At 30.4% G+C, this 13,180-nt stretch overlaps 1 protein-coding gene across 1 annotated transcript; it reads right to left on the bottom strand.

Annotated features, from left to right (window-relative positions):
- Positions 1 to 3,834: 3,834 nt before the first annotated feature.
- LOC111984993 (protein DETOXIFICATION 27) lies at positions 3,835 to 11,684 on the bottom strand. Its single transcript, XM_024016616.2, has 8 exons — positions 11,264 to 11,684; positions 10,357 to 10,898; positions 9,719 to 9,805; positions 9,495 to 9,551; positions 7,243 to 7,481; positions 5,645 to 5,763; positions 4,179 to 4,268; positions 3,835 to 4,068 (listed from the first exon to the last, which is right to left on the bottom strand). The coding sequence occupies exons 1-8, from the start codon at positions 11,549 to 11,551 to the stop codon at positions 3,994 to 3,996; spliced, it is 1,497 nt and encodes a 498-aa protein (XP_023872384.1). The 5' UTR covers positions 11,552 to 11,684; the 3' UTR covers positions 3,835 to 3,993.
- Positions 11,685 to 13,180: the final 1,496 nt, after the last annotated feature.

Raw genomic sequence — 13,180 nt, 5'->3', positions numbered from 1 at the left:
CTTTAAAAAAAAAAAAAAAAAGTTAACCTTATTATGATTAATTGATTATACATAGTTGGTTGGGAATTTATCTATATATATATATATATAAAACCGAAATTTTTAAAACTCCCACAATTTTTCACGTTAGCATTTAAAAAAAAAAATCTAATTTAAAAATATAAAATTTCATTTGACTGAAACTTTTAGGCCGCAAAGCCTACTCCTCTCACGCTTCTATTGAGAATTAATGTCGGAAACAAAAATTCAACAAAAACTTGGTTCTCTCTTCCCTCTTAGTGCATGATTTGTATCAGTTTTATATAATTATTTGTAGTTGTGATATAGGAATTTGAGTTAGGGAACATGCAATCCTTTAGGGCCCGTTTGGATGGAGGGAGAGTAGAGAGGAGTAGAGTAGAGTTGGCTAAAAATAGATCAATTTTGAGTTAAATCTACTCTACTTTACTCTACTCACCCTCCCTCCCCCTCAATCCAAACGGACAATTAATTTGAAGTTAGGAATTTGCTTTTGATAATCAAGTGTACTATTCATAAGTCACCTTTGAATTTCCAATAAATCTCTACAAATTCTGACGCACAATTATTTCTTATGATAATCCCCCTTTGGTTCTTAAATCTTTAGGTATGTGGTTATATATTTTGTTGGAAATAAAGGAGAGATAATACCTGAATTTTCCTTGAAAATTACATAATTTGATATTACCAAAAAAGAGGTGGCAGAGGTGAGGTGTGGACCAAGTCACTGTCTTGAGATAAATCGTGTCGTCTACGGTATATCCGATGTAGTTAGACAAATAATTTCTGCACGTTGCCCCCAGGATATAATAGCCCAGTCACCTTTTGCTGATTATCCTTGCGAGCCTACACTGCTCGTAGGAAATAAGCTCTCTATAATACTTTCTTTTTCTCAGAAAATTTTGTAAAATATAGAATATTTTTGTGAGTAGTAAGAAACAATAGATGGTATGTGTTTAGGACAATAAAAAATTGCTTTTTGAAAAGTCTGCAGCTTTCTAATTCAAAAAAAAAAAAAGTGTTTCTTCTACTTTTTTTTCTTTCCACACACACACACACATATATATATATAGTCGGACCTTTAACTTGTCCTTAGCCAAAAAATCAAAAAGATTTGATATCAATTAAATAATCATAAAGTTATTGAAATAAATGTCATGAATACATATATTATATACATAAACTAGTCAAACTTTTTTTTTTTTTTTTGCCGAAGTCTCAATCTATACGTTGGGAACAAAGAAAAGGTCATAATGCTTTGAAATTTAATGCCCCATAGAGTACGTTGTTGTACATTATTACAATGTCCTTTTTAACATTTCTGGATATATATATATATATATATATATTACAATAAATTGCTAGCTGTTTGACCACTTTTCATTAAATCAAATAGTAAATATTTGTGTATATATGGTAACATAAAATAATTCAGTAATAACTGTACATTTAAGAGTTGAAATTCTTTGCCAACGGGGGGCTTGGCTGAGTGGGTAAGACTCGGACGCTTCGTGCAACACACCTAAGTTCGAGTTCCGCTGCCCGCAGGTTTTCGTTGGTGAGTAAACTTAGTGGTGAGGTGTACTCACAAATGTGAGATGACTCCTGCACAGTGGTACAGAAAGGCTCCCAAGATCGGGCTACCCCGACTGAGATCACTGGCTCCCTGCCTGGGAGTGTAATATGACCATAAAGACCCCCTTTTTCTGTTTCTCAAAAAAAAAAAAAGTGTTGAAATTCTTTCATATATGACGTTATTATGTCATATTCAAATAAGATAATAAAACCAAATATGCTGGCAATTAAGGTATTAATATTACATTAATGTTCATAAATTTCCTGATTAAAACCATTGACAAAAGTTATTCAAATTTTGAATTAAATTTGAATTTTAAAATTTAGTATTCAACGTATCTGACATTAAGGGATAATTGATACACATAAATGAGTTTAAAATAAATATAATATTTTTTATAAAAATATCCAACATATTTTCCACAAATTAAATTCATATACAAAGGCACATTTATTTCTTATGATAATCCCCTTCCTTTTGGTTCTTAAAATTTTTGGTATGTGGTTATATATCTTGACAAGTTCTAAAATTATCTTGAGCTTCTTCAGTTTATATGAATCTTTGTTTTCATGGTTGATTGATTTTTTTCCCCTTTACTGGAAGGATTTTGCCTTGAATGTTGTTGGTGTATTGCCAGATAAACTACTTTGAATTTCTTCTTCAATAGGCATGATTTTATGTTTTACGGTTACAGATATCAATCTAATTTTTATGCATGGTTTTATGCCTGTGCTAGCATCGGGATGGCTCTTTGCATGAGGGCATGTTACATCAATGGAAATGAATGAGAGTTTTTTTGTTGGAACGAACCAAATTTAACTACTCTATTTATTTTTAGTTATGTAGTGTCATTCAGGAATTCAGTTTCTATGACTAATTTGATTTTAGACTTTTAGTTTATTTCCCAAGTTCGCAATTGCCTCCAAAATTATTAACCTATCATACCAGAAGAAAAATGAAAAACAATTTGGAGATTGGAGGTAAAACGATATATTTTTACCTTTCAAATTCAGGATAGAAGAGTCTTGCTTGGATCTACTAAGATTTTAAAGCTTCCCCTCGATCCTAACTATTTAGTAGTCCTTACAAGCCCATATTGCGTTTGTATGTTGAGTTCTCTTTCTACTACAGATTACTATTTGCACATGTATTTGCACATGTATGACCTCTTGCGGGAGCATCCAAAATTTGGTCTTTTAGGAATACTGATGATGACAAACGGCAAAAAAAAAAAAATAAATAAATAAAAGGATTATTCAATTTTGGATTTTGCAAAAGCTTTTATGGAAGAATGGATGACAATGGCGATAGACATGGGATGAGTACCAATAGTAAAGATGAGATGACTATAGATTTATCTCAAGATAACAATTGAGTTTAAGCAAAAATTTACATAGAAGTTAAAAGTTATAATTAATATGCAAAAAGAGAATGAAGATCAAAACTGACATGATTTCTTTCTGGTAAGTTACATATAGGATATTAGTAATAACCAAATTCCACCTTGATGAGTTGTTTGGACATGAAATTTTTCTTAAGATCATTTTGATGGTAATTTTATTCTCAAATAACATTTTGCGATGAATATTGTATATTTTATGTTTATTTTGATAAGTTATTGATGTTTTTTCATTTTAAATTTTATTTTATTTTATTTTATTTATGTTTTTTAATTTTAAGTAATTAAACCTTTAAACAAAGTTAAATATATTCCACAACCCACGCATGAAATGGTTTTTTATTTTATTTTATTTATAATTAAAAAAAAAAGATTCATACCTACAGTACCACTATTTGAAAAAAAACAAAGAAAAAAAAAGACCAAGTAATCACTTCTGTAAGTACCACTATAATATAAGAATTTCGTCAAGAAACCTGCCTTCGCTAGACATGCTCTTTAAGCAGTCAAAAAATTAGCTGGGTATATATATCCCAAGTTACTAAAACAAACGTATAAAATTAGTTTTCCTAGACCCAATGTTATTTAAATAATTAATTAAGAAATTTAAGCAGTCCTCATGGCTCTTTCAAATTAATTAGCTTTCTTCCGTGTCTAGAACTAATTCCCATTTTCTAGGCTCAACCATACAAATTACAAAATGATTTATTATGTAAGAATAACTACGCCATCAAAATCAAAAGGATTTTTCAAATTCTATAATGGTAGTTCGTGTGTTTGATCTATGATAACCTCATGACATGCATGAAATTTATAGAAAATGAAAATTAAATAGGTTCTCCAATGTTCTCTGACTTAATATATACTATATAAAGGAACATAAATATCAAGGTTTAAACATGAACAACTTATATTAAAAAAAAAAGTTTAAATATGAACACACACTACAACATTGGTGAGCCTTCTCAGTAGTACGTAAAATCCATCAGTAATATTGTTATTAATGTAGAACTTCAGATTGATCGTCTGGTTTAGGATTTGACCACTTGCATACACGTATGTTGGCTTTAACAGCCTGCAAATCCAAGAACTTATTGGATTATGAATTTTTTATCAGCTTTATTATATGTAGATGTCATGATATACTATATATGATATATATTGTGAATATATGTTGAAATGTACCTCATTTTCCCAATCACATCGTATTGTTATGATGGCCAATATAACAGTCTGAATGACAGTCCCACCGATGATCATTCCAGCCCAAATACCCTGGGACAACAATTTTAACAAGCATTTTAGAAAAGCTTCATCTAGTTTGAAAAAACTACATACGTGGTGATAAATCTATGTTGGGAATTATCTTCTTGTTAATAGAGAAGCCCAAAAGGCCCCCATTTGTTGACAATTTGGGCTGATTTGTACTACACCTCAGGGACCATTGTCATCTTCTCCATTCCAAGTGTAAGGTCCACAAAGCTAGTGTGAACATAGGCTGGCTGTTTTGTACTCCACTTGAGGGCCCATTTTCGTCTCTTCCATTCCCAATGGAAGGGGTTCACCCCTCTAATTCATTCAGGGTGAAAGAGAGAGAAGATTTTCTTTTTAGGCTGAATCGAACCAGCATTTTAGCTGAACCTTGGATAAAATGTTGGTCTAATTAAGGACAAGCACAATGCCCATGAGCTAAATCAATTAATGCTATGTATACAACATTTTATTTTCCCACAACTTTGGTGATAAATTGTAGTGATTTCCATCTAAAATTAATTTGAAATTATCACTAACACTATTTTATTGTCTACTATTAATAACTTATCACCTCAAAAAAATAATAAATGTTATACACACTTAATTTTTTTTATTTTATATATATATATATATATAATATATTTATAAACTAGAAGTGGTGTCAGATTTAGATCCTCTAGATTTCGATTTCCTAGGGTATTCTACCAAATAAATTTCCTTAAATTTTAACAATTCTTTAATGATTTAATGATTTCAATTTTGCCATGATAACATTCCATTAACAATAATCTTAATTGTTTTGTTTGCAACATTATTTTATTATTTTAAAAGTATTGTTAGTGGAATGCTGATATGGCAGAATCTAGACTATTCCATAAAAAAATTGTTAGAATTTAAGGAAATCTATTAATAGAATACCATAAGAAATTTAGATGATCTGAATCCAGTAGTATCCTACCTTTTGGTCAGACTATTTCACTTCATGCTCATAAAATACATTAAAAATCTTATAGATTGATAGTGTGGTAAATTGAAATTGATATCTTTGGAATTACGTCATGTCCATGACCAACGAGTTTACCACTTGGGTACACCCTTGGGAGTAGTTATATACACTTAATGAGACCAAGTTTTATCTGTCACAAATCATAGTAGCCACTTGGCTTGTGGATGTGGTCCATTAATCCTTTCTATTGCAATGCAATCATATGATATTATAAATGTGTGGGAGAAGAAAAAACAAAAAACAAAAATCTGATATGAATGAATATGACATTATAAATGATTCCAATCTATCTAACCGTCCGACACATGCATAAAGCTAGAAATTAAAGAAGGCTAGGTTTTTTTTTTTTTGGAGAAACGTTAAAAGAAGGCTATTTGGTAAACGTACGTACCATAAGGCCGAGGTTAAAAACCCATCCCATAATGATTCCAAGAGGAAGTCCAATGATATAGTAACACCCAAGATTTACATACGCAACTAACGCTTGCCATCCCGATCCAATAGCTACCCCTGTCAAAGTCAAGAAATTGGATTTATAATTCTATTAAGATTGCTAAGAGCCTTTAATTTCAATTTCAGCGAGATTGTCATTGTCTAGTCTCTCTTATACAAAGAATTAAGATTTGAATTTCCCTCTCTTATTTGTAACAATTATTAACAAGCAAAAAATAAATCTATAAAGGCCAATGCGGAGAATATTGTAGTTCATTGGAATTGTTGAATCCTTTTCATAAGAAGAGTTTGGGTTTTGAACTATGAATCACTAGTTGTAAGGGTGAAAAAAATTACAGGCAATAGTTATCAAATTTTTACACTATATTGTTGTTTCAATCAGACTAAATAGTAACTCTATTGTCAAATAAGACAATTGGAATTCAGTACCACTCACTCTCTTAAAATATGTTGAGAAATCTTATCTCACGTCCTCACCTACTGTTTTACTCAATAGTATTAGTATAGGGCTGTTAAAAAGACAAAATGGACCAAATAGGACCGAACAAGACCAAATAAGACCGTAGATGACCGAATGAACCGAACAAGATTGAAAAGGACCGAAAAAGATCGAATAGGACCGGATAAGACTGAAAAGGAACTAATAAAAGCAAAGAGGACCGAATGGACCGGATAGGACATAATAGGAAAACACATGACCGACTAAGACTAAATAGGACCGATTAAGACTAAATGAGACCGAACAAAAACTATATATATTTTTTCTTAACTCCAAGGTTTCTATTATTATCTCTTTCTCTCAACTGGCTCAACTTCACTCTCACTCACAACCATGACACCATAGTCTCTCTCAGTGTGCCTTGCCTATTTCAATGGATCTCTTAGAAGGCTCAAGACTAGAGTCTAGAATGGACTGACCAGGACCGATAGGACCCAGACCGGTTGAGATTGAGGACCCGTATAGAGTATTAGACTATTAGTTAAAGAAAAAATGAAGAAGAAATCTCACCTACTACCCTTTTTTTTTTTTTTTGGGGTCAGAATCTCACCTACTTCTAAGGGTGTAGAAAAGGATCTCAATAATGATAGGACACAAATTCAATGGGCCTCTAGTGGGCCGAAGGAAAAAGAAGTTTTGCACGTTATTGTCACTATTTATTGCCAATTTTCGAAATGAATGTTTAAATTAATGCACCAAAGTATACGTCTTGTTGGCAGTTTACAAAAATCCAAAAGGTACAAAAATATGCTTTATAACTAGGGAAACAATCCCAAAGATACAAAATTAGACATCTCTAATTTTGTCCGTTGATTAGACTAATTAAGTGATAAGTACTCGTTTGAGAGAGCTAATTTACTTTAGTTTTTATTGGGATTAAAAAAAAATTAAACAAAAATATAGTTAGTAACTTAGTCTCTAAAAAGAATAAGATTTAATTATTGAATTATAAAAAAAAAAATTGAACACAAGCCAATTAAATCAAATAAACTTAAAATAAGGTGTGGCATACAGACACTAGGTTTAAAGAAACTCACCTGATAAAACTGGTTGAACACTGTTAAGAAGAATTGTGGCACCTAAGAGGTACAACAACTTATCAACTTCTTGCACCACTTCAGTGTTGGATGTAAATATGTTTGCAAACTCCTCGTGGAAAATCAAGATTAAGATGCAGAAAAGGAGTCCAATCATTGTGGAATATGCCACAGACACTATACTCGCAAATTGCGCTGCTTTACCATTCCCAGCTCCCAATTCATTGGCTACCCTTACTCTGTGAATTTCATTGGCAAAATTTTGAAATGAAGTTAATAGGTAGAGAGTTTGAGAGTTGAGACCATGAGTCCACATGAAATTTGGCTCCTCAGCTGTGTTCCACATGGGAATCTACGTTTGGAGTTATTGGCAATTTTAAATATGTCGCAAAAACACCTTGTTTTTTTTTTTTTTATCCATTATTTAAAATTTTCAATATGGGTTTCCATTATTTAAAATTTTAATTACATGAGATAAAGATGTGATACTTGATTATAAATGACGTGTCATTAGATTTACATATTTATTTATTTATAATTTTAATTGGAAGATTTAATTTACATCTGGGAAAAAAAATACTTAGAGCATTAGCATTGGAAAATTTCAATGCTACTCTATTTTACAATTTTAAAAAACCACTTTATCATTATACCATACCATTTTACAATACCTCCACATCTAAAACTTTTATTTCTCTCTTTTACTCATTAAAATAATATATCTACATAATAAAATAATATATCTCAAAATTATATCTTCTCTCCCATCTCTCTCCTCTCTCTCATTTTCAGCTTTCTTCCAAATAAAATATTATTGTTTTTTTTACAATACCTGCTACAATGCAATTCTATGTTTAGAATTACACTGTAACAGTATTGCAACAAAATTTGCAATACTGCTGTTTAGCATTCCCCAATGCAGATGGTTTTGGGGTTTAAAATTTCAAATTTTTCTTAGATTTGGCATTAGCATTCCCCAATGCTAATGCTCTAACAATTATTGTTGCTACTTGCTAGTTAGCTAAAAGTGGGGCATTATGTGGTCCCCTATTTTTTGCATACCTTATTTTGGGGATAATATATATCAATGTTTTGTGTTATTGTTTAAGGTTTATTGTCATTATTATTACTTATTTATTTATTTTAAAATGATAGTCACAAGACTCACAACGATATGAGAGAGAAGATTTTAACTCTAATTTTTCTTATAAATGAGGACATGTGATATTCTCATATGGCGGTATGTATGTAGGTTCATTCCAAATTATATTTAAAGATTGATAGTGAAACTAATTAAAAAGTGTAAAAGGGATGAGAAATGATACCCAGCACCCGCAAGAAAAGCCAAGTGGATCATCATCTCCCACCCAATGATATTCATGCTGAAAAGAGGAGATATAAGGAAATTATTAATCATATAGCGTCATATTCAAAGTGCAATTAATCCATAGCCCACATAATAATATGAGACTGAAGTTTGGTTATTGTTGTTGTTGATTTTTTAATAAAATATATTCCAAACTTTAACAATTTTTTTTTTTTTTTATCCATTATTTAAAATTTTCAATATGGGTTTACATTATTTAAAATTTTAATTACATGATATAAAGATGTGATACTTGATTATAAATGACGTGTCATTAGATTTACATATTTATTTATTTATAATTTTAATTGGAAGATTTAATTTACATCGGGAAAAAAAAATACTTAGAGCATTAGCATTGGAAAATTTCAATGCTACTCTATTTTACAATTCTAAAAAATCACTTTATCATTATACCATACCATTTTACAATACCTCCACATCCCAAACTTCTATTTCTCTATTTTACTCATTAAAATAATATATCTACATAATAAAATAATATATCTCAAAATTATATCTTCTCTCCCATCTCTCTCCTTTCTCTCATTTTCAGTTTTTTTCTAAATAAAATATATATATATATTTTTTACAATACTTGCTACAGTGGGGCCGGCATTATGTAGTCCCCTATTTTTTGCATACCTTATTTTAGGGATAATATATATCAATGTTTTGTGTTATTGTTTAAGGTTTATTGTTATTTATTTATTTTAAAATGATAGTCACAACGATATGAGAGAGAAGATTTTAACTCTAATTTTTCTTATAAATGAGGACATGTGATATTCTCATATGGCGGTATGTATATAGGTTCATTCCAAATTATATTTAAAGATTGATAGTGAAACTAATTAAAAAGTGTAAAAGGGATGAGAAATGATACCCAGCACCCGCAAGAAAAGCCAAGTGGATCATCATCTCCCACCCAATGATATTCATGCTGAAAAGAGGAGATATAAGGAAATTATTAATCATATAGCGTCATATTCAAAGTGCAATTAATCCATAGCCCACATAATAATATGAGACTGAAGTTTGGTTATTGTTGTTGTTGATTTTTTAATAAAATATATTCAAAACTTTAACAAATCATGGAAAATCTCAAACCAGATTGACAAGGCATCCACGGCTATAGTGGCATCCTTTAAGTATCCAGTCATCAAAGTTAGTATTTTGTAGTACCAGAACTCCAAGCTGCATACATCACCAACAAAAAAGAAATTATGAACCATAAACTAACCGAAATAATTGCTGAAAAATACGTTATCAATAAAGAGAGGAAAAAAAAAAAAAAACCTCTATTTGCAGAAAAGTTTGTGCACAAAATCTCATTTTTATTCTCCTTTTTTTCTCTTTAATTACCTTTTGATAAAATAGGAAAAGTTTTCTTCTGGTTTTCAAATGAATTTTAACATATAAAACAATTACTAGTATATTAATTATAATTATGATGTAAAAGAAGCTTATCACCAAATATATATAAAAGAAATTCACACAAAAAAATGTAAAAAAAAAAATCTGAAGTTAGAAGGAGGGGGCAAAGTGGAAAATTTAAGTAAAAAAGTTATGATCTTTAGAGAGATCTGTCTGTATCTATCACTAATATTATTTTTATTCTGTACTAATCATGATATATCATTTTAATCGGTTACTAAAAATGTTATGAAAATGTTTGTATTTTTGTTTTTGTATAGGTATGGAACTAGAAGTACATTATTGGAGAAAGAGGCAGATATATTATATACCAGAGCATGACTCCCGAACCAGCAGAGAGTTTGAGGAACTCCCAGAGCCCTGAAAAGGCTTGCACAGACAAACCAGTCCAAGTTAGAGGACATCCACCACACACAACATACAGATACAACCCAACACCCAAAGTCCACCACGAGATATCCAAAGCAACAATGGCACCAACGAGTCCAAAATCCCACACAATAACGAACAGCCAACTAATCAACACATTGAGCAATAGAGCCACCAAAGCCGTCCATGCAATCACTAAGGTCTTGAGCTGGGACTGTAAGAACCTTTGAACTGGGAAGTAAAATGCAAAGCTGAAGTGTAAAGGTATGAGCCACCGAGCCACCAACCCAGTCTGCTCTGCCACTTCATTGGACAGTCCTATGAGTTTCAAAATGGGACCAGCAAAAACGTAAAACGGAGAGAGCAAAACACAACATAGGAACAGCACAATCCATGACCTTTGAAGATATATGCCCAACATAGGGTACCTCTTTGCCCCAAAAGCCTGTCCACACAGTGTCTCCAATGCGCTCGCCATCCCTAACTAATAAAATGTAGCACAATTGTAAAAATGATAATTAAACAATTAAAATCTTTTTTTTTTTTTTGAAAGTTTAAACTTTTGAAACATGTAATAATTTATCATGCTATTAGAATAAATTGCCTTAAGCATCGAATAATACCTCCACTCATACCAATTGTTAAATTATGTACTTTGCCAGCTTTCAACACTTAAACTTTTGGGATAAAAAGCTATATAAAAAAAGTTAATGATTCGTACTCTATTCGCGGTAATTTGAAAAAAAAAAAACATGAAACGCACGAAATGCTAAGAATTTTTGAAGGTCTATATCGCAAAAGCTTATTTACTAAATTTTTAGGGTTAAAACTCAGAGAGAGATGAATTACCATGAGGCCAAAACAGAAGCCGAGGATGACATTGATGGCTATGGAGGTGGAAGCAAGTTCAACTTCACCAAGATGACCAGCAAAGGCTTGAGTGATGACATTCATGGAGTAGGAAGCCACCCGGCTGAAAATGGCGGGTCCCACAATGTGCCATAGCTTCTTTGATTCAATCCACACCCTTGATGCGAGGTCTCTAAAAATATGATCTTCATCTTTGATAGACGATTCTGGTAAGAGAGATTGGTTAAGATCTTCATGATGATTGTCCCCGTCAGTAATGCTCCCCATGGAAGAACTATTAGTCTCTTTGCTAATTAGTAGTTGGTTCAGATATAAAGACTAAAGAGAGACTGAGAGGTCTCAGCTAGCTTTCCAAAATTCTTTGGTATAGTGCTTGGTATATGTAAAAGCATGTAAAATGAGACAATTCCGACAATATTATGGAGGAGTTAGTAATGCTTTCAACGCGACAGCGAGACGTGGTCGTGTTTCGGATGTGAATCTTACCCTAAAAAAAAAAAAAAAAAAAAAAATTAGACGTTGCTACAATTCAAGATGCATTAAACCTCTTTTTTAAGTGTAGTATACATTGATGTAATTTAAAATGCATTAAATTTTTTTTAGTGTAATAATTAAAAAATAAGAAGAATTAGATTACACTACTTCTACGTTGCTGCGATTTAAGATGCATTAGAATTTTTTTATATAAATGTTTTCTTTTTAAAATCTAAAAATTTTAGAAAATTTCTTCAATGCATTAGACTTCTACGGTGCTGCATTTTTTTAATAAACGTTACATTTAAAAAAAAAATTATATTACACGTTGCTACCTTTTTTATATTATATAAATTTTCTTTTTACATGTAGTATAATACAATAATTAAATAAGGATTAAATAGATAGGAGAAGAATTTTTATTGTAATTAAATTAATATATTTATCAACTTAAAAATTATAGGAGAAGGAAAATATATATATATTTTTAATTTAAAAACTTAAAAAAAAATTATGTAATATAGTGCAGCTACTTGGCACAACTATGAGTTCTAAACCTACCTTTTATCCTATAGAATATGATATTGATAGATTATTATTGTGTATGTTACGTGTTTTATTTCTTTTAGGCCACAATTCCACAGGGTCTCGCTGTCGCGTTGAAAGCATTANCTTGAATTCAATAATTAAAAACGATAAAAAATTTTGAAAGCTTATTTAAGTGGTAACATCAATTTAATAGTTAAGAATTAAGAAAAACTTAAATTATTAAACATTAAAAAATATAAATTACTAAATATTAAAAAATAAAAGTAGAGAGACTTACATGAGAATTGATTTTTTTTTTCTTTGAAAGCGAGGGAGGAGGCACCAAATTTCACCCTATCAAATATATGTGTATTATGAAATAGAAAAAAAAAAAAAAAAGTAAAAGATCCTATCAAATATATGCGTACAATGAAATAGAAAAAGAAAAAAGAAAAAAAGAAATGATAGTTAGTGGCGACTCCAGGAATTTTGTCTAGGGTATTCCTATTCCACTTTGAAAAATTTCGGGTAATTTCGTCTATTTTAGGATGTTTCGTAAATATCGGCCGAAATTCAAGATTTGGCCGGCATGAAGTTTGTGCTTAAAAAAATATATATATAACTATAATTTCTTGTTTAGTTGTTTCATTAATAAATTATAAGTTCATTTGAAATATTAATAAAATTATTAATTATTGTTGTTTAGTTGTTTCATTAATTTGTTTGTCTTTTATAAACTATAATTTGTTGTATTGTGTTTCTTAATTATTAAATATTTTGTTGTTTCATTAATTATTAAACTATTAATTGTTGTTTAGCTTAAATAATTTAATTTTTTTTGTCTTTTATTATGTATTAGTTAATTAAATTATTAATTATTGTATTTAGTTGTTT

Source organism: Quercus suber, unplaced genomic scaffold (assembly GCF_002906115.3).
Source record: "Quercus suber isolate HL8 unplaced genomic scaffold, Cork oak 2.0 scaffold_87, whole genome shotgun sequence".
Classification (NCBI taxonomy): Eukaryota; Viridiplantae; Streptophyta; class Magnoliopsida; order Fagales; family Fagaceae; genus Quercus; species Quercus suber.
Note: the sequence above shows the minus strand (reverse complement) of the source record. Positions and strands in the feature narration are given on the sequence as shown.

Excerpts from the sequence above, each read along its gene's own strand:
- LOC111984993 (XM_024016616.2), bottom strand. The coding sequence starts at position 11,551 with ATGGGGAGCATTACTGACGGGGACAATCATCATGAAGATCTTAACCAA. Across the intron at positions 9,806-10,356 it reads GGTTCGGGAGTCATGCTCTG|CTTGGAGTTCTGGTACTACA; the intron begins GTATATAATATA and ends TGATGTATGCAG. Across the intron at positions 9,552-9,718 it reads GTGGATGCCTTGTCAATCTG|CATGAATATCATTGGGTGGG; the intron begins GTTTGAGATTTT and ends TCCTCTTTTCAG.